Genomic DNA, 23475 nt, shown 5'->3' on the forward strand with positions numbered 1-23475 from the left:
ATGCAGGAAAGGCTAATAGAGAGAGAGAGAGAGAGAGAGAGAGAGAGAGAGAGAGAGAGAGAGAGAGAGAGAGAGAGAGAGAGAGAGAGAGAGAGAGAGAGAGAGAGAGAGAGAGGCGCTGTCCATGCCGGTGGTGCTGAATTCACGTCAGCATGTAGAGCCATGCTGCAGGCTGCTGGCCCTCTGTGCTCTGTTGTGTCTGTCTGGTCTGTCTGTGGCTCTCAGATGGCATTACATCCCCATTAGTGTTGGCTGGTAACCTGTTACAGTAATGTTATTACTTTTTCCTACTACTACTTCAACTTCAGTAATAGTAACCACATAACAGCTAATTTGAATATTAATGCATAACAAAAAATCCCCGGTATACTCATGTGTCACTCAGTAGGATATCCACTTTGTTCTATATGTCTATGTTCTATATTTCAATTATTATACTAGGCTATATTAAAAATAAAAGATGTAAACATTTGCAGTCTTTCTTGTATTACCACCGTTTCAAAAGAGCAGTAAGCCGCTCCGCCTGTCCGCTGTCGTAGATCTTCATGGGGGATCCACATCCACCTGAGACTTGCACCGCCCACTTCTCCGAGCGTCATCGTCTTTCAGCCAATCCCGACGCGCACCTACAGACCTATTGGCGTATCTTAGGGCGTTTGGACCAATCAGGACGAGCCGAACGCTTGTCACGGCTAAATCAAAGTTGTTGTAAAAGCGCGTGTATCAGCTGGGGGAGGAATTGGCCGGTGGGTGAGAAACGAAGCACCGGAGAGAAGTGGATGAACCAGCTGCATGCCGATGTTGTTGGCTTCGCCTACCGGATATTTTCCTTTACCAACATTTCTTGAATTGCCTTGACGAGGCTACTTTTATGCACCAATTTGAAGTCTTAACCCCGCAAAGGAGCGCCTGTTCGACGGAATTGCGTTGCTGCAAAGCAAATTCCCAAACTGGATGCTGCTGATGAAATATGACTTGACTGTCAAAACTATCCCTACCTCTATGGATGAAAGATTGTAGCGTTATTTAAACCTCTATGCGCATTTTTTTTTTTTTTTTTACCCCAGTCCTCTGTCGCTGTGGACATATATCACTTTGCTTCAGTTTTGCTATTTAACGAGTGTTTTCTGACCCGAGATGACGGAAATCAGCGAGGAGAATGAACCTCAAAACCGGGACCTTCAGCGACCACAGGCGACCGTGCCGAGTCAACCTGAGTCTAAGGTAAAAACACACCTGTGAAAATAACCAACGATTTCCATGCAGCCTAGATCTGTGTGTCCCTGTTAAAAACCCATTTAAATCAACGGAAAGTATAGGGTGTTTTGGCAGGTGGAGTGGTGGTTACTGGTCAGTTGTTTACTCAGTCAGTTGTTTACTCAATGAAAAAGTTTGTCAAATTAATTCACATGTTTTCACTGTGAAATGTGACGTGAGAAACCTAGGCTTTGTAAGTAGGCTATTTCTCTCATGAATTCCGGTAAATTCAACTTAATTCCTAGTGGTTTCAACCTACCAGCCGTAAATTGTTTCTTACAAGGCTAATTCTGTGTCGGTGGCAGCAGGCAACATCCAGGCACAGTTAGGCTGCCTTACATAACAGCCCTAAACCTTTATAATTCTTGTTACCACTCTGACCTGAGAGTGAGAGGGCAGAGATTACGCGGAGGTGTGTGTGTAAGCGCGCGCGTGCGTGTGTAGGCTATAGTATGTGTTGTGTTGTGGCATGTGCACACTGAATGTACAAAATACTAGGAACATTTACTCTTTTCACGAAGTAGCCTACACCATGAGGTGAACCCGGCCAAAAGCCATCATCCCTTCTTGATTTCCCTTATCAAATCTATACCAATCACAATGGAGGAAATGTAGATAAAGAGCAGAGGAGGATTTTTAAGAGACAATTGAGATGTGGATTGTGCAAAATGGGCTGCAACTCGATATCAGGAAGATGCCTTTAATGTATTGTACATTCAGTGTAGGAAGGAGTGACAGGATCCCAGCAGAGGAGTCATGAGCCTGGGCCCCTGGATGCCCTGCTCCCCTCCTCTCTCATAGCAAACCCATGGGGCCACCACAGAAAGGTGAACATGATAGAAGTGTATGATGACCTCACTCCATCTATGAAGCATTAATAAAGGATGGACTTGTCATTGTTAATTGATCTTTATTGGCATTTCTCCCATGCAAGCCTCTCCATCACAAAAAATGGAGAAGCGTGGAACGTCACATCTCCGCTGTTTGAATAAATCCTCCACTGATTGCTTTATAAAATCGCTTGCATCACATTTATCTTTCAACATTTTCACATGAGTGTCTGCACACACACACACACACACACACATTGCGTTAACTGGAGCAGCAGCGACAACAACAAATGACAAATGGCGTTTTTGCTGCTCTTCTGTTGGTCATCGCCACAGAGACCTGAAACAAGCCTGGCAGGGCGGGCCGTTATTTGTATTTGTCTACGGACAGCACAATGGAGTGTGGGTGTTGGGGTGCTGCGTGAATTTACGAGCCAATCAACTAGCAGATGTTTGCTGTGTCTAGCTTGGGGCTGGGTCATAATTCACACAAATGGCCGTCCAGACAAAACAGACAAGGGAGAAAACAAACCTCAAAGCTGCGTCAGCCATGTAGCGGTGTTTGCCAAGCCGCTGACAGCCGTGGCCGCTCCTCATCCCAGACAAGAAAGAAGAAGGGAGGGGGGTGGAGAAGACGAAATGTGTGTTACAACTGGGTTTCAGTGAACCATTCCCATGTTATAGACTGGCCTGCTGTACGGTATCTGTAGCCTAGAGCTCCACTTGTTTCTTTCTGTCACTCTCAATCTCCTCGCTTCTGTCACTTTGCTCTGTTCATTTGGTAACTCTTTCCGCCTCTTTTGCTTCCCTTCTCTATCTCCCTCTCTCTCTCTCTCTCTCTCTCTCTCTCTCTCTCTCTCTCTCTCTCCACTGTCCCTTGGCTCTCAGAGTATTTGTTACAGTGCTAAGTGGGCCTACCAGCCTTGTAGAGTGCCTCTAAGAGAGGCTGTGACAGCGGAACGAATAGCTATTTCACCTCCTCCACCCACGGGCAAGGTGATAGCTCTAAAAAAATATATATATATTTTCTCCCTCTAATCATTTGGATGACATGTTGTTCCAGTGAGTTGCGTTTGGTGAGGCACCGTATTGTGGATGATGATGAAAGTTTCCACTCCAGGAGAGGTTGTTTGGACAAACTGCATTCATCTCTCATTGAAAAAGTACTCTGTATTATGTTTATCAAGCCTTCATTTAGTGTTTTACTTTCCTTAATTCTCTCACTGCCCCCTTCCTGCAACACGTTAGGCCTCTTTAAGCGAGCACAATCTCAGTCATTCTTTTCCACTGACTGTATATATTGTTTGGTAAAGGAGAAAGTCAGATTGGCGCTCAATATTAGCCGGTACATAGAGTTCAGTTTTAACAGTTGTAGTGTAAATGCTGATAGTGCAAGGTAGCTCTGTGCTCCATGGCTCATCGCGTCCTCAGCCAACACAGAGACACTTTTATGAGGGTAAATGATGATGGCGTTCTCTCTCTGCCCTTCGCACTCACTTCCCCTAGCTCTCCTCCTTTTGCTGTTTCTCTTTCCAACTCACTTTTCAGCTTCTCATCTGTATTTGCTGTATTTCGTGCTTTTCTCTTGCATATTTCCTTTTTGTATTTTGTATTTCCTTCCCTTCTTTTCCTATTTTCAATGCCCTCCTTTCATCCAGAGCAGTGGTTCTCAATCCTGGTAGAATATTCTGAAATCCAAACATTGGTCTTGTGTGTGGTCTTTCCTCCCTGTACTTCACCTCTTCTCTCTCTCTCTTGCTCTCTCCTCCCATTCCTCCTGCTCCTCTTGCTTTGTCTTGGTTCCCTCTAGCTCTCTGCTGCTGTTTCTGAAGAGAGTGAGTGGCTAGTGATGGTTGCCTGAGTGTTTGCAAGGATAAGGGTGATTAAGGATGGGATGGTTAGCCAGCCTGAGGCCATGCCAAGAGAGAGAGGGGGAGAGAGAAGAAAATGGAAATGAAGAGAGAAGCAGTGAAGAGAAGAGAAGAGCCAGACAAGTGGAGAAGCAAGAGAGCAGCGAAGAGGAGAGAAGTGAAAGTAAACAGAGAGACATGCATCTCATTTGTCTGAGCATGGTTCAAGACCAGGGTTGCCAGTTCAGTCCCTGCAGGGTTACTCCAAGTATGCCACAATAGGTATTCATTATATTGCGATGATTGATTATTGATAGACTTATATTATTATTATTATTATTATTATATTATTATGAAAGACTTTTTATCTCAACTATAAACTCCCAGTGTAACTAGTATAACCAATAGGAATCCTGAGCAAAATATACAGTGATGCAAAGATATTACTACATGAAAACAGTGCAATTTCAATTTTCTTTTTTTTTCTTGAATTGACCTGAGGGCCCATGGAACTCATTATAAATTGATACAAATGCATGGTTATAAATCATGCACTTTTTTGTTTTTTACTGAAACACTGATGTTTTGGAGTTTGAAGTTTTTGACTGTAATGGCATATTCCATTTCGTATTGTTCATTGTTTGAAATCCTGTGGTATTCAACTGAACTCCTTTAAAGCTGCACAAAGCTTTTCAGAATGCATGTGTCGGCATGCGTGTGTGTCATTCATATTTTATTAGTGTGTAATTTCAATACTTTTCAGCATTACAAACATTTCATTATTTCATTTATAAATACATTACATTCCCAAACTGCTTCCCCCGCCTTGTGTTTAATCCTTCCACACTTTTCGCAGGAAAGGTTACATCAGTCACCTCAATGCTGAAAGACCAGTGTGTGTGTGTGTGTGTGTGTGTGTGTGTGTGTGTGTGTGTGTGTGTGTGTGTGTGTGTGTGTGTGTTTCCCTTGCCAGACTGATTGACTTGGACTGCTGACCTTTTAATCAAACTCTAGTCTGCATAGAGAACAGATGGAGGGAGAGAGACAGAGATTCTGAGAGGGACAGAGACAGAACGCACAAAGAAAATTAAAATAAGAGAGGAAGGACATCAACACTGTCTTATTCCCGCTATTCATTCTTTACAGTTTCACTGTTTTGCTCATTCACCCAATGTTGACCCAGCATTACTTTGATTAATGATAAAGCCGAATAGTGTCCTTGATTGAGTTCCAAAATAGTGCTGACCCAGCAGAGTCCCATATGCGGTGTCAGGGCGAGGGCAGAGTCTGTTGGGGAAAAGTGCGGACTTTGTTTTTCTAACAGTACTGACCTTACAGTGCTCCTTTAGTGACAATGGACTTCTGGTGGCATTTCCACTCCAAAGGGGAAGCTAATGTCTTTCATGGAGAGAAAAAAAAAAAAAATAAGAAAACAGATAGTTCTGGTCCTCAGTTCTGATTGGCCGAGTCACTTTGGAAGAACATTGTCAAATACCCACCAAACGCACACCTTTGACCACATGACACATGTAATTATTAATGCATAACCAAAAATCATCACTCATACCAGTGCTTGTGTCACCTAGCAACCACATTGTTTAGCTACTGTTCAAGAGCATACTGCTAGTATTGCAGTATTTTACCGTCAGTAAAAAGACATTTAATTATTATTGATCAAATAAGCATTCTTTCCTACTTTTTTAATACAGTGGTGTGTTACCGTAATGTTATGAAAGGAATAATTAATTTGTTGTGGAAAAAATAATCTAAAGCATTTCTAAATCCACTATTTACAAGTAAACATAAAGGGGTATAATGAGCAAACTATATGGCGATGCAAAGATATTGTCACTGTCACGTGAAAACCCTGCAGCTCAATTTTGAGTTTGACTTTTTTACTTGAATTGACCCATGAAGACCTATGAAGATGCTGCTTGCTGACTTACAGTATTGACTGATTGAACTACTTTTAAACAGACTCAGACAAATAGGCTTGTAGCAGGGAGTCATTCTTCCCATTGTGTACACCAGACCTGGAAATAGACAATAGTTGTTAGCCTCTAATCATGTTGTGCTAATGGGATTGTGTGGGCTGTACTCTGTCCAGCACCCACACATTTCAAACCTTTAATGACATTTAAACAGTGATGTTTTTTGTTGACCGAAAGACATTTATATATGATGAAAGGGCAACTCATATTGAAAACACACCGTGCTTTGGAATTCCCAGCTAGTTTGTCTGGTAAATCCCTCTGTGTGTGTGTGTGTGTGTGTGTGTGTGTGTGTGTGTGTGTGTGTGTGTGTGTGCGCATGCGTGTGAGCAAGTGAGAGATAAAACAACCCCACTGGGTCACAATGTCATCAAAAGGTAATCAACTTGTTATGAGCACACCGATGAGTGTTGCGCTTTCAGCATTGTGTGAACATCAAAGAGCCAGTGTGGCAGTCACCTCATGCTAATTGCGAAAGCTCCTTACGCAGATAAGCCTTTTAAACGGCTGGATTTGGAAATGCGAGCTTCTTTCCGACGCTCACTCTAGCAGGCGGCGTGCAAGCAGGTGGAGTCTCTGCTAGCAAGAGGCTAGTGCATCGCTAAGACGCTGCAGCCCTTCAAACAACAGCCAGACATCTCACAGCCACACACTGAGCTGTGAATGCCACCAGGAAAGGAGAATTATCGAGCTGTGAGAGGGCATCTGATTCACAATGCATCTTTCACCTCAGCTTTTAATATAAAGGGTGAGAGGGACACTTCAGGTTCTTAAGAGCCTGTCTGATTTATCCTGAACTGTGAGTTTGTTTTGGTGTTTGAAAGTAGTAGTTGATATCATGTTGTCGCTGTTGGGTGAAAACCTCAAAAATCTCCAAAATGTCAACAGCTAAAAGCTGCCTTTTTTAGGTTGAGCACTATGCATTTTTGAGTTTATCCATTGAGTTTTTAAAAAGGTTTCATACGCCCAAGGCTCATAGGATTTTCTCAACCCATAGAGAACCAAGTAAAGTTAAAACATGAGGTTTTCACATGACAGTGAAACAGTGAATCAAGCTAAAAACCATAGTCCGTAAAACATCAGGTGAAACGGCTCCCAAACTGTTTCACAACATAGTTAACTATATAGAAGGATTTGAATATGATTTTTCATACAATTGGTTTTCAAGAGAATTGACTTGCACTAGCATTGCCAACAATAATTTCTCCTGAGTCTCTCATTGTGTGACTTATATTAGGTCATCCTAATTGGTCATCTTATAAATGACAGCAGCCATATAAGCTTCAAGATTTGTCCAACTGTAGAACTGCTGGCAGAGAGATTTTTCTTTCTGATGCAGTTCTGCAACAGCAGCCACACTTGATTCTCTTTCCTCCGTACCATCGTCTCTGTTATGTGGAAAAGGCAGCGTATTTGGTGACAAAAACATGGGAGATGAAACTGCGCTGTAGTGGCAGCAGGTTGACTTTTCGCCTTTTCACAGGCATCTTGTGTGAACACCCCCCCACCCCCACCCCCTTAATCATTAATTTATCCAGGCATTCCTCACAACAGCCTATTTATAGAAACCTCCACCAAACATCTCTGCGCTCTGTGCTCATCTTCAAACAGCCAAAGAACAAGGCCAGGACGTCTGCTCTGCCTCTCCACCGTCCCGTATGTCTGTCAGGGGGGAGAGAGAGAAAGGACCCGCTGCATTGTTGGGCTTTCAAAGACGAGGAGGGGAGGGGAGTGGTATTTTCAGTCCATCTGTCTTACTCACTCTTTCTATCTTTTCCTCGCTCTCTCACTATCTTTCTCTTTTTCCTGTCTCTTTCCTCTCTGTGACTTGCTTGTTATTTTTTTCCTCGCTCTCTCTCTCTTCGACTGTCCTGGCACTTTTATTCCTTCCCTCATCCTCTTCCTCGATGTCTCAAACCACAATCTACAGATCTGCTCGCACTGTGCTAAGCTAATTGCTGTCAGTAGTTCAGAGAGTGACAGGTCTCTGGCATCGTGAGCCATAAATAGCCTCTTCAAAACCCGATGGAGAGACAGGAGAGTGCTGCGGAGATTTATAGCGGTTTGTATTCCTTAGAAAACAGCTTTTGGTCCTGTTCGGTTTTCAGGAGAGGATGTTATGGGATATAATGTTCATATTTATGAAGAGTTACACACTCACACTCTCACAGCAACTCTTGCACAACAACAGTAAAGCAATTCACACATCACTCTCACAGACTTGTGTGCACATACAGAATTGTAACACAAAACACACATAACAACAATAATACTAGTAATGACTACATTCATATCGTGCTTTTCTTAACAAAGTCAGCCAAACACTGGGTCCTGAGTGCTAAACAGTGTGAAAGTGTCCAGCAGAGTTGCCAGGCTGCCACCACTAGCATCTCTATACATGTTGATAACTGCCTTGACACTGTTTCTCAGGAGTATTTCTTTGGCAGTGCTTTAGCCAAAACCAAATAGCCATGGGATCAAGTAGAGAACTGCTGAATAATAGCATTGATTGATAATTGATCCATGCAGGTCAGCTGACTATACAGATTTTAATAGGAATTCAATTGAGGAAAAAATGGCTTGGTTGAATATAGTGAGTGCCAAATTTCCGTGAAACGTGTTTATTTGACCCTATTAAACTACTTGGGAAATAAACTTGGCTTAAACTAGTTATTATACTTTTTTAATGCAACTTAGGCCTACAGATGAGACTTTGTTTAATCTTTTTTCTTATTTTTCTGTCACATGTAAAAGCCGAGGGAGGTTTATATTAACCTATCGATGATATCAGTCGTGTTACCCAAGTATAAAGCTTAAAAATTCATTGTCCTTTTTCCTTTGGAATTGGACCAATTTCTGGCGTTCACCAGAGAAACGATTAACAAGGTCAGAGAAGTTAAAAAATCTGATGGAGAGGAACATCCATTACTGAATGGGCCACCAGTCAAGCCAAAAAAAGGGGCCATTAAAGAGAGCATGGACTCGGCTCCCGGTAGAAAAACATTCACGAGAGGCTCTCACTAATGGGTCAACAGAGAGGGCTCTTTTCATCACTCACACTAATTGGCGTCTGTGAATCTGTGGCTTAAGGGAGAAAAAGAGGAACCTACTCAACATTATTGATTGGATTTTCTGCGAAGGAGTGCAGATGGGCGTCGCAGCGAGCTCTCAAAGGTGCAACGGACACAACGTGGATGCTACCTCCGCACAAATAAACCTACACAAAGGCAGTGATATCAAAACTAAAGTAGCATCTTGGTGTGCTAGTCTGCCTTTCAAAATATCTCTACCCTATATACACATCAAAAGCAGACACATCTTGATGCCAAAGACTAAGCAAAAGTAGATGCAGACACATGCCAGTTCTACAGAAGACTAAAGAAAAGCAGACACAGACACAACATGAATCCGCAACTTTATTCCAAGTACTAAACAAAAGCAGGTGCAACTGCTTTTGGAGTTGGAGACGTAATAAAGAGCCAGATTCTCAAAACAATGTTCACGGCCCAGGCAGGAATACAGGCGGTTAATGATCTCTGTGTAAATAGACCAATCTCAGGGACCTATTACTCCCTTGTCCTCATTCCGCCGGCCATTCATTTGATGTATGAGTCCACAGGAGTTATTATTTCCATATATTGGAGCTCGTTGCCCCTAACTCCCCATAATCTTTTGTCATTAGCAGATTGCCTTTATTGCGGCCAAGAGCACTGGACGGCAGGCTTGCTGGAAATGGAGGCAGGCGGAGAGTGAAAGATAAACACAGTGTTTGCTCCACTGCATCAAATGCGAAGGTGCAGGCCGCTCAATAAAACTAATCAAATGTGAATTTTAAAGGGTATTGACTTGCCGGGATTCGCTAGGGATGGCAAATTTGTGATCTAGGGAAGGGTAAAAAAAAAGCTGAAGATGGAAGATCAGAAGCCAGCCTGGCAGGGCAAGGTCGGTCAGAGGGTAGAGCCGAGTCTCAAACCGACTGCTGCTGTAAAAACGCTGCTCACCCTTCGGAGCTCAACACTTCTCTTCATTTCAAAGGCCCTTCATTTTGCAGCTGAAACATAAAAGCTTCCCACTCTATATTTTCACTCATAAAGTTTATAGTGACAGAACAGAAAATGAGAACACGTCTTTCAGATGCTCAAGTTGTACTTCATGGTTACTGAAATAATGAGGGCTTGTTTCATACTTAGTGTTGCGTGCTCTAGCTCCCTTGAGTGGGTGTGTTTCTGTGATATATTCCACTCTTCCTAGTAATTGCATCCTCATTCCTACAAAAAGTTTGGGAATTTCAACCCTCCTGGAACCTTTTGCGATTTGACATCAGTCTTCAGTGCAAACTGTCAGCTAAGCATTTTCTCCACTTTTTGTTCCAGCTGCAGCGGCTGAAACGCTCCCTGTCCTTCAAGTCAGTCATGCGCAGTAAGAGCGTGGACAACTTCTTCCAGCGCAACAACGGCGAATCCCGCCTCCCCACGGCCCTCATCACCACGCCCCCACCCCTTCCCTCTCCACCCCCCTTCTCTGAGTCGCCCCTGGCCTACGAGCGCTCTCCGTCCCTGTCCCCCTCTCTCAGTCCCAACCCCTCACTGTCATCACACTCACCTTCCATCAGTCCCTCGTTGTCCCTGACTTCCAAAACCCAGCTAAAGCCTCAGGCCCAGCTGCAGCCGGTCAAGACCCACTGTTTCCAGGAGCACGTCTTCCGCAGGCCTACCTGCTGCCAGCGATGCAAACACATGATCCAAGGTGGGTCACATGGTCCAGTCTAATGCTCACTCAAGGCAGGAATAGTTCTTTATTAACGCTAGTGTCAAATCCACCCAATTCAAGATAGGGGACATCAGAGATTTTCTTCAGTTTCCTGTGATAAAGTGTGGGATTTTATTTAAGATGTAGCATGCACAGCACACACATGGCAAACTTCTGAACAACTTTTAATCCATAACATTTCTATGTAAACACAGTGGAAATCAAAGATCCTTTGGATATGATCTGTTCAAGGAATATGCAGACTTGTCAAGCTTCTGAGCAACTGTTCTTCTATGCCATGAAATCCAGTATAACAACAAGTGATCTCCAATAACTGACATGAAAATGCAACAACAGAATCTCACTAAGGAGTTGTAGTTTGGTCTCTTGTGTCCAAATCAAGAAACCTGACAACTGTCATGCTAGTTAGTCAGTTAAGCATGAAAGACGCTCTCCTACAAAATGAACTCAGGTTTAATACAAATCAAATTCAATCAATAGTATAAAGGCACTAATGCTTGAAAATTGAACATGTTTAGTTTAAATTAGGTTGCTATTAGTCAGCATGGCAGTCACATGGTTAGACAGTATTCACATGATGCCACATGAACTTCCTGCAATGCTCAGGCTGGTATACCAGCTTCACTATATACTATGGTGAAAACACTGATATTATTGATGCCACTGGCACTAATGTGACTACCAGCATGATCTTTTTCTAACAACATGATAAGTGCAGTATTGAATGCACTAACAAGTTGAAATCTGAAGACTTTCATATAGAACAAGAGCTGCTCTATGTTCAGTATAGTGTTCAGTGTCCAAATGTGTTTAGGGTTTAATAGAACAGTTCCATGTTTTATGTGTTTCTGCAATACTAAATATATGGTGAAATGATTTATCACTAATGGCAATTTTTGATGATACTGTTTTGAAAAGTAACGCTTCCAAGATACTTTTTGCCATGATGATCATGGCATTAAAATTTCCTACCTGACTGTGGCTACATCCTACCAGTGTGATGCTTTGTCATAAGCATTGATCACTGTTTGGGTTGTTGTTTGTTTGCAAACCCCTGTTATTTGATGACAAACACCTGTGTTTGGCCTACCAAGTTGTCTGTGTGATGATGTGAAATGTTTGTGTCTATGCAGCGAACTCCAAGCAGGGTCTGCGTTGTAAAGCCTGTAAGCTGGGTGCTCACCTCTGGTGCTCGTCGGAGCTCTCCCAGCAGCCCTGTAACGGCAAGGTAAGACCGCTATCCTGTGACCTGACATTAACTCTCACTACCACACACCTTTATGAAGCCGGCAGTAACAGCTAACTGCCCAAATAAAGGAAATGGCAGCGTGAAGTTTCTGTCTCTACGGATATGACAGGAGATATTCAGTCATTTGATGTTTTGTTAATGATGGTGTGAAACGCTGCCTCTGATGCTGCTCTAAAGTTTCCCATAAGTTGTTAGATTTTCATTTACTTGCCTGAGAGAGTCTTGGCATAAAATCAACATAATTTTCATTTTCTGTGCCCTGTGGATGGGAGCAATGTCACCCTTGAAGACACCACTCCCATTAGGATAAAATGCTTCATCACAGGAATAGGGTGATTACTCAAGATAGCTTTGTATTAATTGCCATATTCTTTGCCCTCTTGAGGATTCACAGGACCTAAACCATGGCAGGAAAAATGCACCTAAATGCTTTCAATGTACAGTACTTTGCTTTGCTCAGTTGCCCAGATGTTTCCTTCATTTCTGCAGTTTCTGCAGTCACCAACGCCAGGATGTTTAGGCTTATTTTGGCATTGTTAATGGTATTCTTATATATATTGTGTTATGATGAATATGATGAATTTACTGGAAATGCATGAGCTCTCGGGAGGCCAGGGAATGACACAAAATGTATTGTCTCAGCAGAACAAAACAGCGTCTGGATGCTGTAATTGTCTCTCCCAATTGGTTGGCATTGCCAGTGAGCCTGGTAATATGCTTAGCCGTAAAGCCCCCATGTTGTTAAAAGAGGATAAGACCTTTTTTCAAAACGGCAGAGATATAGCAAAAAAGGTAGGGATTGTACATGGAAAGTGGATTGACCGGGGCTTTGCAAACAGACTGAGACACTGGGAGGAGTGTGAAAGCGAGAGAGAAAGGGTTGCGGTGTGATAAAATTATCTTCAGTCTAGGAAATGCTATAGGAGGAACAAAAGCTGAGAAGGCTGATAAAGTTTCAGAGGCCAGGTCCCAATGTTTTTTTGCACTCAGCCTTTTTGTCCTTCCTCCCTCATGTGCTGCTCCCTCTTCTCCCTTGTCTGGATGCTACATTTCCTTCCTGCCCTCTCAAGTCTGCTGGAAAATCAATATCTCCCTGTACCAGCTGGTCTGGCTAATTCAGTGTGAAATTTGGTGTGTTTGAGGCGCACACGGTCCCCGGAGGATATGACACGGCAGGCTCTAGCCAAGCCTTCGGCGGTGTCCTTTCCGAGCGTTGCACACTCATCAAAGCAAGGATTAGGCATTTTTCAGAAACTGGAGGGAGTTTGAAGCTAGTTCTTATACATCCAGCCTAAGGTCCGGGATTGAGTCACTCTCCACCAAAGTGAAATTATAGTGTCATTTTAAGCTTTTTGTATGCAAATAGACCTCTTGTGGAATTTTGCTTGGATTGCATTTAATGAGCTGTAATTGTTCAGTTGAGGATTTTAATTTTATGGCATACTGACCATACAATGGGTTTATTGATATTGATCATAGACAATTGAAATGTAGAGGAATTGTAGAATGGATTGAAATGTAGAACAGTTTTTGTACCTTTAATGTCCTACTGTTGATAAAGAATTGTAAGAAGATCAAGATTGTGCTGATCCCAAATGCCAGTCTGGTTTCAAATGGTTGAATGTTCCTGCCACTTCTATGTGAAAGGCAGTGATCCCATCAGGATAGTGTGAACCGTGAGAAGTAGTATTAGTAGTGAGAGGAGTAGTATTCTTAGTGAGAGTTAATGCCATGCTGGGCATTCATTCCTTTAATCAGATTTATTCTATTTAGGAAATGTGCATCCCAAAGTAGATTGCATTTTAGCAGTGCTGAATACTAACCTTGGCTAAATGCCGCTCAGAATCAAAGCTGCAACTTATTCAAGTTTTCATACATTGCCCTTTGAAATGACATCTGCACTCAAGCACCAACAAGGAGCGGGTTCACCCAATCCGTATTAGCTTCAGAAATGGGTTGCTGATGTGTTTGTCAACTTTCGTAACCAATATTTAGTTATCAGTCCAAATGTGCCAACTTTAAAGGCATTTGTCAAACTGGCAACTCAAGCCATGCATCAAGTTGCAAGGATTGCCTAGGTCAGCAATGTGCACAGGACGACTTCACACACGCTCTTTGTTATATCTGTCTTTCTGTCCCTGTCTGTCCCGGTCTCTCTCTTTCTGTCTGTCTGTCTGCCTCTGTATCTCTTTCTGTACATTCCTCTCACTGTCCTCAACTCATCTCATTCAGATTTACATTTAGGTATTTCAACGGCACTGTTTGAGCGACTTACAATGTGTGTAATAGTAGAATAAGTTTACATTCCTAAATCACCAACATTACAAGCAACCAGTAGTTAGGAGTGCAAGGGTCAAAGCCACAGCACCCAAGATGTAACAAATATTCCTGTTTCTGTAGAATATTTATGTACAAAAGAGAAGGTAAAGAAATAAGAGCCAGGCAGAAAAAAAGAGCAATATCAGGTGTGAGTTGAGGAGGAGGTTTCAGTCATGCAGGGAGTGACAGAGAGTGACTCCACTCTTGGTCACTCTCCACTGTTTGGAGCCAGGAGGGAGATGACTCAAGGCTGAATGCAGGGAGGAGAGAGCGAAGTGGCCGGTAATAGCAGAGCACAGTCTGGAGCTGGAGCAGACCCGGGCGACCTTTCACAGCAAGAGATCCACTTTTCACTCGACTTCGCTGGGGTCATCTACTGTACACGCACCATGCAGATTCGGTGAAGAGCATGACGATTCATAAATAGAACAAGTCATTCATAATAGAGGGTAAAAAACACTGAATTCGGGAGACAAAAATGACATCAACTGGTATTTGTATGTAAAATAATAATGTAAAAGAAAGAAATACTGATGACTGCGTTTCCCCTGGCTCCTGACCAGCCCATTTGCTGAGTGCATCCATATGTGACTAACTGCTTTAAAAATCAAGCAAAGGCTATCAGTTTTAAAATGACTTTGGAAGCATGACAGCTTTTTACTAATCAATATGTTTATTTAAAAAATAGGCCTACTGAGGATTGCACAAAATAATTGCCTCTGCGGAAAGGCTGTGCGCACACCCGTCTGCGCGGTAACCCCAATTTGTGTCAGAGTATGAGTCTGCTCTCTTACAGTCCAGCAGTCAGAGTCCAGTCTCGCTCACTTTCTGCTGATCTTGACTGAGCAGAGTGTGAAATTTTCAGTTTGTCTGCTCTCTTAAATTTCAGCGGTCCAAGATTGTCGAGTCATGCTTCACGGTCGCCGTTGCCAATATTGTTGAAATGTAATTAAATTATTACTTGGAAGAGTGTTTTTGCAGGAGTAGGGTTTGGCTGTGTGATGTGAAATAGAGGATTCAAGCTTCCTGATGCTGAAGAAGTTATTTTCCTTTCCATCCAGAACTGAGCACATTAATCTATTTTAAATTGGGTCATTGACAGAGAAGATGAGGCCGATTTTCACTCATTAATTAGCATAATCAGATGGGTAGTGAAGTATTTGCCAAGTTTATTTACAGAGAGCTTTTTCAACTTGTTTGCCACAAAGTGCTTTACAGGAAACACAGGACACAAACCGATTAAAACAAGGATAATGAAAGCAAGACATCGGATGAATCTGACTCACATACTTGCATACAGGTTGAAGAGGATGAAGGCGGAGGAGAGAGAAGGAGCTCTAGTGGAGTGGAGTGCTTCAGTGACAGCAAGGAGCACAAGTCTTAAGTAGAACAGACTGCTTTCGTTAGCAACTGATAATGTAATAACTGGCGGATAATGCAATAACTGGTCAAAATGTAATAAAATGTCCATTTAATTGGGTTTAATGTAATAAAACTGCTGGATATTGTAATAACATCACATTACATTTACCAGCAAATCTGACTTCATATGGGGTCTAACATATATTGAACTGGAGCAATAATATTATTTAATACTGTAATAGTTTGAGACATTCTTCAGTTAGCATATCATTAGTCAATATTATTATTGCGTAATCAGTTAAAAATATGATACACCCCTCATGAAGTCATGATGGCCAGTTAATGTGACAATATGATCTTATTACACTATCTGGGAATTTATTAGATTAACAGGTTTTATTACATTTATGACCCATTTAGAGTGATGCTTTATTATATTTTACAAGTTATTATATTACCATCAGTTATTACATTATTAGTTGCTACATGCCTTGAACCCAGACTGCTCCAGTAGCCTATTCTGTGAGAAACAAACAGTTCAAACAGACAACAGTATCAAACAGTTGAATTAGAGGCTGAACATTTATGTGTTTTGAATGAAAAATGAATGAAAGCAGTGATACCAATCTGTAGTTTTTGACATGAGAAGGGGTGAGGATTGGCTTTGTGAGAAGAGGAGTAACTAGCTGACTTGAAAGCAGGCGATACGCAGCCTCACATCAGGAAGGCTCATTTCAGTTCGGAGGTGAGGCTATTGTAAGCAGGCAGGGAGATAAGGAAAGTCCCCGAGAGATTCTGGACAGATTCTTGTCTGTCAGTACTGAAACACATCCTCCCAGTGCCTGAAAGCAATATTTCACTTTGGAATGACTTTTGTAGTTTTTGGAAGGTCTCTTCTCACAAGATCTGTCAGCTACTAATAATTGATGTACTAGTTGTACATTGTAGTGTCACTCATTTTTTTTGTTATTTCCATTTATTCCATTACTTCCATTATTTGTTCTTTTTCTTTATCATCTCACTCAAGAAGTAGTTTTGCCTGTTGCATTTCTCAATAAAGAGACTTGAGGGGTAAAAAGTCTGAATGTCAGATTTGAATCCATTTTCCAGGAGCAGCTACTGTAGTATCAGACAGTGACTGTTGATGGTGATTGTGCAGAAAATTCAAATGTTGCATCAAAGTGAAATGTTGCCTTAAAACATTGTTGACAGTTATTTATCAATGATCTGTCATTTATGAAAGCAATCATGATACAGTATGTCATGGTCTGCCTGTGGAATATTCTTTTTTTTTTTACTGTAAAGTTCATAAAGTATTTTACAGATCTGGCTGGGTGAAAAAGGGACAAATCTAACATAAAGGCTGTCTGGCCTCCAAACTAATATGTGGTCGTGAAAAATGCTGTTTTATCTTGATAAACTGTGGTTGGCTGATAAGCTTTGCTGACTGTCTGTAAGCCTTTCTCTTTGAGAATGTTTTCCTGCACAGAATGGCAGAAAAATCCATAAAAGATTACACACGTTTTTGATGGCATGTTATTTTCAGCATATAGCAGTTAGAACTACTGAAACAGAACGACTGAAATCAAATAAAATCTGAGATGCTATCTTTATAAACTCTTTCTATTTGGAGAACATAAGACACATTCACTCACAGCCCTTCTGTCAAAAAACAGCACTTTGTACTGTTAACTGTTGACTGATGCGTCACATGGCTAAACAGTTTTCTCTAGCTAAATAAAGAAACCGAAGATATCTAAGGTTCCACAGTAACTGATCTGCACCGGTTGATCATCTGCAGCATGACAGTGACAGACCTTTGTGGTGCCTAACTGCTCAGACCAGATGAATAAGGCAAAGAAGAAGAAAGTGCAGCATGCATACAGCAGTGTTGGGGAAAATTACTTTACAAACTCATTATGTTAAAACTAATGGTGGGTACTGATACAGTATGATATCACTGTCAGTTGATCTAACCAATATCACTAAGACTAAATGTATATCAGTGTCATTGGATTTGCCTTCATAGCACTTCTGCAGTATGTATATACTGTAGATACGAGGTAGATATGAGGCCGTCCCGTTACCGACGGGTTTGATCCCCACAACAACCAGTGCATCCCATCAACAGTCCTATGAGGAAAAGTACTGAACGACAACCTACAGTACTTACTCGTTGTAACTTGCTCTGAATAAGTGCATCAGAGTGCCTAAAATGCAAAATGTATGTGAAAAACCTCAAACTGACCTTTCCCCTCCTCCTACAGTCCAAATAGGACTCAGAATAATGACAGAAAGCACAACTTAAAACTTAGCAAAATGTTTTTAGCTACTAAAAGCTACTAAAATGTTTTCAAGGTCACATTGAAAGAAAGCCAAGGCACTCCTTTGTCCAAAACTGAAATTCCTTTGAAAGCATCTTCGGCACACTTGGGCACTTTCAGCTGGACAGCTTCCATCACACACAGGCCCACCTTTCCTAAATAAAGCCACAAGGCTGTCTTGTCTTACAGCAGCGAAATAAATCTGCCCTTTGTCTTTTTTCAGCCTCAAGTAACATTTCTCCTTCCCCTCTCCTTCCCCTTCCCCTCCTCCCTCCTTCCCGGCTCTCTGGCTCTCTCTCCGCCTGTCAGACAGGAGCTTTTAAGCGGAACTTCAGCTCTCCTCTGCTTACCATTGATCCGCTGGGTGTGGTCAGAGAGGCTCCCGCCGCCCAGGGTGAGTGATGGGACCGCTGGCTGATTTATCACAGCGCAGAACAAGTGGATTCTCAGGATGACCGATTACTGTGTGTTCGTGTGTTTGTGTGTGTGTCACCTATAATATTGTGCATGTGTTGCTCAATTACATCTTTTTTGGGTGTGTGTAGAGGCGGGGAATGGCATCGTTGACCCTGTGTATGAGGCGTTGCGCTACGGGACGTCGCTAGCTCAGATGAGTCGATCCAGCTTCAGCAGTATCTCAGAGTCTCCCAGTCATGAGGTAGACATGCGTGCACACACACACACACACATACACACACACACACACACACACACACCAGTCCTTAATATTGATTCATAACGACATCAGTCACTCCAAAAATATTGTTCACTCTGTTATTCTGCTGGCTCCACCCCTTTTTCTAATATAGGCAGAAGGACTGGACGAGAGTCTAGAAAGCCAGCCAATAGCAGAAGAGGAACCCATCCCAGGAAGTAAGTCAAATCATTTTCCTTTGAATCTCTAACTTATAATTGGCTACGCTGGGCAACTTTCAGGATAAATGTTTGTCTGGACAGTTTATTCTTCCTGCATTTTATACGGTGCAGAACTGACGAAAAGCCTTAAAGGAAAATTCCACCCTCGGATACTCTTTCACTGTTAAAGATCATCAATTTGTGATGTTCAGTGTATTCCAGTTATTTTGTGATGATGTTACTTTTTTGATTTACTCACTTTCCCTCAACCTGTCTCATCTATTTCTGCTTCAGTTAGTGATTTCCTACGTTTCCAAGAATGACTTTTGACCAACCCCAGAGAAGGAGGTTGTCTGTGCTGTATACATGGAGGTGGAGGAAGCGATAGCAGCAGAATAATACGTTTTTCCAGTCGAGAAAAAAAAGTGAGAGCGGAGAGAGAACAATGCCATGGTGTGTCGTGCCCGGTTGTTCAAATTACAAAAAAGCCGTCAAACAGGGTGTTGTATTTCACACGCTACCGAGGACAGACCTGCCAAGATGCAAGCTGTGGCTGCATTGCATTCTGGTCTATTGAGGCTACTGTCAGTGGAGAAATCATTATCTCTGCCTCTTGTATGATGGGTTTCTCCCTGTAGGATTGCTGAATATCAGTGCAAAATGTTGAGTCTAGAAAGATGCCCTTGATCTTTGATTCTGACAGACTGACACCAAAACCTGACGTTGCTGTTGATAATTTAGATGGGTGAAAAATGTTCTGCTATTAAACTCCATTGTAGCTGAACTGCAAATATCTCAACATGATGCCATGTCATCTGCGTTTGGCTTGTTGAAATAAGAAAAATACACCACTAAACGACAAAATGAGCCCAGAAATGCAAGGTACATCACCAATAGCTGTTTTTTAACAGTGTTTAACCGTTATTTGTGGTGGATTTTTCCTTTTAAAGGCAAAACAATCTGTTAATAGAGTATTTGGATCCAAAGTTTACAGAAAACCTTCCTCATGAGGGAGGCTTTTTTAGGGAATCTGAAGTACAAATGTTCACTCTTTTTTCCTCAATGTGCCAAGTGTCTGATGAAGGAACGTAGCCAACTAAATTTCAAAATGTTAAGGCATCCCATTAGCACAAGAGAGAGCGCTAGAGAGGTGGTGTGTGTGTGTGTGGTGTCCAGCCCTGTCTCCCCAGTACTTTTCCCTCTCCGTCTGCAGTCCCGGGAGACGGGATCATCTCTGTTTGTACTGCTGCCACTTACAATGACCTTGGCTCTGACCTTCCTTCTGTTTGCCGCAAAGTGACAAGACCTCTCTCTCTCTCTCTCTCTGTATCCCTCCCTTTTCTCTTTCTCTACCTCCCGCACCCACGCTGTTCCTCTCTTTTATCGTACACGCAACCTTTCTTTCTCTCACATATATCTTTGTCTCTCTGTCCTATCCTCTCGCTTTCTCTCTCATTATGTCTCTGTCTCCAGCGCTCACCCCTCCTGAAAGCGAGAAGGCTGATTCAGAAGACAGGGTCAGTCTGAAGGTGTGTAGTCAGCATTCCTCTATTCCTCCCTGTCTCCTCTCTCTCTATCTCTCTCTCTCTCTCTCCCACTCTATCTCTCTCTCTCTCTCTCCTTCAGCCTCTCTTTCTCTCAGTGCCACTGCGCTTCAAACTCTCCTTCCCATTCACTGAGTTTCATACATTTACACATCATTTAGCACACATGAATCTTTCAAAAGCCCATCAGGAACACACACATCACTATCTTCAACTCTGTTTTTCCTCTCTCTCTCTCTCTCCCTCTCGCTCTCTCTCTATTCTCACTCCTCCCTCTCACCTCCCTCTCTCCCTCTTTGTTGTCAGACTCCCAAGCGGGTGGAGGTCCACTCCATCCACACCTACGTGGCTCTCTACAAGTTCCTGCCTCAGGAAAAGAACGACTTGGAACTGCGGTCAGTCCTGCACATTTGTCTGTAAGCTGTGTGTGTGTGTGTGTGTGTAAGAGAGAGAGAGAGAGAGACAGAGAGAGACAGAGAGAGAGAGAGTTATCCTGCAGTAATCAGGTGAGAAAGGAGGAAGTGTACACCGGGCCAAAATTACACTGACACTCGCACGCCATCTGCCTCCTCAGCGGGATGATGGTAGGGGGTTGCAGGGTTTGGGGTTGGGGGGGCGGGGCAGGCTGGGAGGCCGGGAAGGACAAACAGCTGCGTTGAGTGTGTGACAGAGAGAGAGAGGGAGAGAGAGAGAGAGAGAGAGAGAATTGTTGTATGTGAGTAGGTGTGGGAAACTGCTGAGCGTGGGTATGAACCCCACCACTGATCACAGTGAGGCGCTTCTTCTCATGCAGATTTTTTTCACTTAGATCAACTTGCTCCATCTGTCCCACATCAGCATCATGGAACTAGATCCCTCTCGCTTTTTTAAAGGAGAGAGCAGTCCATTTTCCTCAGAAAATTGGAGTGCGTAATTCTATTTATTATACATGAAACAGTGTGAAGAATGGGCGAATGTAGTGACAGCAACTGGGATTCAAGCCCATGCAGTGCAGAGGAGGGACACAATTCTTATCCTCTTGCCTACTAAGTACCACTTCTGACAAACTGTGGCTTTAATTATTCCATTCATGTCCACTGACTTCTAGTTATGTGACTGAGTTTTTTCTGTGTTGTTATTTCCAGCATTTGTTATGGCTTTGTGTCCATCTGTTATTAATCTGGGATTGCACATGAATGTTGATATCTTCCTGTGCAAGACCCTCTTCTCTTCTCTTCTCTTCTCTTCTCTCCTCTCCCCTCCTCTTCTCTTCTCTTCTCTTCTCTTCTCTTCTCTCCTCTCCTCTCCTCTCCTCTCCTCTTCTCTTCTCTTCTCTTCTCTCCTCTCCTCTCCTCTCCTCTCCTCTCCTCTTCTCTTCTCTTCTCTTCTCTTCTCTCCTCTCCTCTCCTCTCCTCTCCTCTCCTCTCCTCTCCTCTTCTCTTCTCTTCTCTTCTCTTCTCTTCTCTTCTCTTCTCTCCTCTCCTCTCCTCTCCTCTCCTCTCCTCTCCTCTCCTCTCTTCTCCTCTCCTCTCCTCTCCTCTCCTCTTCTCTTCTCTTCTCTCCTCTCAAGCGCTTTGTTTGACCGGCTCTTTTCCCACCAGGCCCGGCGACAGAGTTCAAGTCACAGATGACTCCAATGAGGACTGGTGGAAGGTGGGCTATGGAAAAATCTTTCTTTTCAAAATGCACTGAAAGCCTGTCCGGATGACAAATTTCAAAACCGTTGAATCCTATTTCCTCTGGATGTTATTTCCTATCAATAGCATTCCATAAATGACTAAGCCCATGAGCAGGTGAATAAAATGCTCTCACTACCAGTCTGTGGATGGCTCTAGAATGGATACTAACACACACATATGGCCTTCAATTAGACAGTTGTAGAATAAGCTGAAGCTCTCCCATTCAGAGTCGAGCTATTCAGAGAGAATGAGACTACAGAGGCGGTGGATGAAGGATGGCAGGCGTGGGCGTTAGCAGAGCTAGTTAGACTGAGAAGGAAAGAGGAACAGGACAGACAGTGTTTAATGAGCCAGCTGAAGGTCTTAACCTTCACCTGCTAAGGGAGGACAGACATAGACCTGCACATACACAACACACCAGGGAAGGAAAAAGTACAAAAATATCCCGCTCAAGTACAAGTATTATTACTTTGCTGATATTTGTAGTATTTGAAGTAGAGGTAAAATTTCTGCTAATAATCACTATTTGGTAGTCTAGCAAGTATCCCTCAAATTTGATTCTCAAAGGGCTATTGTCATACAAACATGATTATTTAAGCAACTGGTTAAGCAAATAAATATTAAAACAAAAAAAAGTAATTAAGTAAGCGCAGCCCAGGGTTGTCAAAGACTGTAGTGCTGTTTCTTGCTGTTTTTCACAATGTACATTCATTGAAATGCATGCAGGCAGAGAGAATGAAATGCACTAGGCCTATTCAGTTCTGTCAACAAAGCAGCTATTTGTGGCTCTTTCCATAGAGGATGAATTTTACTCAAATCAAGAGAAGTTAGCATCATGGATTTTTATACTGTAGTAAAAACCAAACAATTGTAATCAAATAAACCATGAACCATTAGAGACCATTTCTTTTTTTTGTTCTAGCCAGTTCAGAACATATCTGTCAAAGGCTAACAGTCTTTGCGTATGTGTGTGTGCATGTGTGTGTGCGGTTGTGTTTACCAGGGGAAAAGCAAAGACAAGGTGGGATTTTTCCCAGCCAACTTTGTACAGCGGGTCCGCCCCGGTGAGCGGGTGTGGAAGGTCACCGCTGGTTTCCACGGCAACCGAGACAAAGGCCAGATGACTGTGAAAGAGGCCCAGGTGAACATGCATAAAATACACACTGTCTCTGTCTCTCACACACACACACTGAATATAATTACAAATGTATGCAAATGCATGCAGAAAACGGCTGAAATTACAGAGGACAACATGTTATGGCTTCCATTGCGGCTCACTTATAGCCTCGGTCCAAACACTCTACACCACTCAATGTCACTGCCCCCCCTCCTCCTCCTCCTCCATCCCTCTCTCCCCTCCTCTGCAGATCTGTGTGGGGAAGAACGAGGAGACGGACGGCTTCCTCCGGCTGAGCAGCGGGAAGAAGAGAGGCTTGGTCCCTGAGAAGTATCTACTGGAAATATGA

The 23475-nt window shown here is 42.8% G+C and overlaps 1 protein-coding gene across 1 annotated transcript; it reads left to right on the forward strand.

Annotated features, from left to right (window-relative positions):
• Window positions 1-1137: 1137 nt before the first annotated feature.
• Window positions 1138-23475, forward strand: LOC139923909 (SH3 and cysteine-rich domain-containing protein 2-like). The gene is made up of 11 exons (XM_071914818.2): window positions 1138-1224; window positions 10302-10674; window positions 11832-11926; window positions 18262-18346; window positions 18498-18610; window positions 18762-18825; window positions 20281-20336; window positions 20658-20746; window positions 21932-21983; window positions 23013-23150; window positions 23377-23475. Exons 1-11 carry the CDS (start codon window positions 1138-1140, stop codon window positions 23473-23475), a joined length of 1251 nt encoding a protein of 416 aa, XP_071770919.1.

This window comes from Centroberyx gerrardi, chromosome 20 (genome assembly GCF_048128805.1).
Source record: "Centroberyx gerrardi isolate f3 chromosome 20, fCenGer3.hap1.cur.20231027, whole genome shotgun sequence".
NCBI lineage: Eukaryota > Metazoa > Chordata > Actinopteri > Beryciformes > Berycidae > Centroberyx > Centroberyx gerrardi.

Excerpts from the sequence above, each read along its gene's own strand:
- LOC139923909 (XM_071914818.2), top strand. The coding sequence starts at position 1,138 with ATGACGGAAATCAGCGAGGAGAATGAACCTCAAAACCGGGACCTTCAG. Across the intron at positions 18,347-18,497 it reads AGAGGCTCCCGCCGCCCAGG|AGGCGGGGAATGGCATCGTT; the intron begins GTGAGTGATGGG and ends GGGTGTGTGTAG. Across the intron at positions 18,611-18,761 it reads CAGAGTCTCCCAGTCATGAG|GCAGAAGGACTGGACGAGAG; the intron begins GTAGACATGCGT and ends TTTCTAATATAG.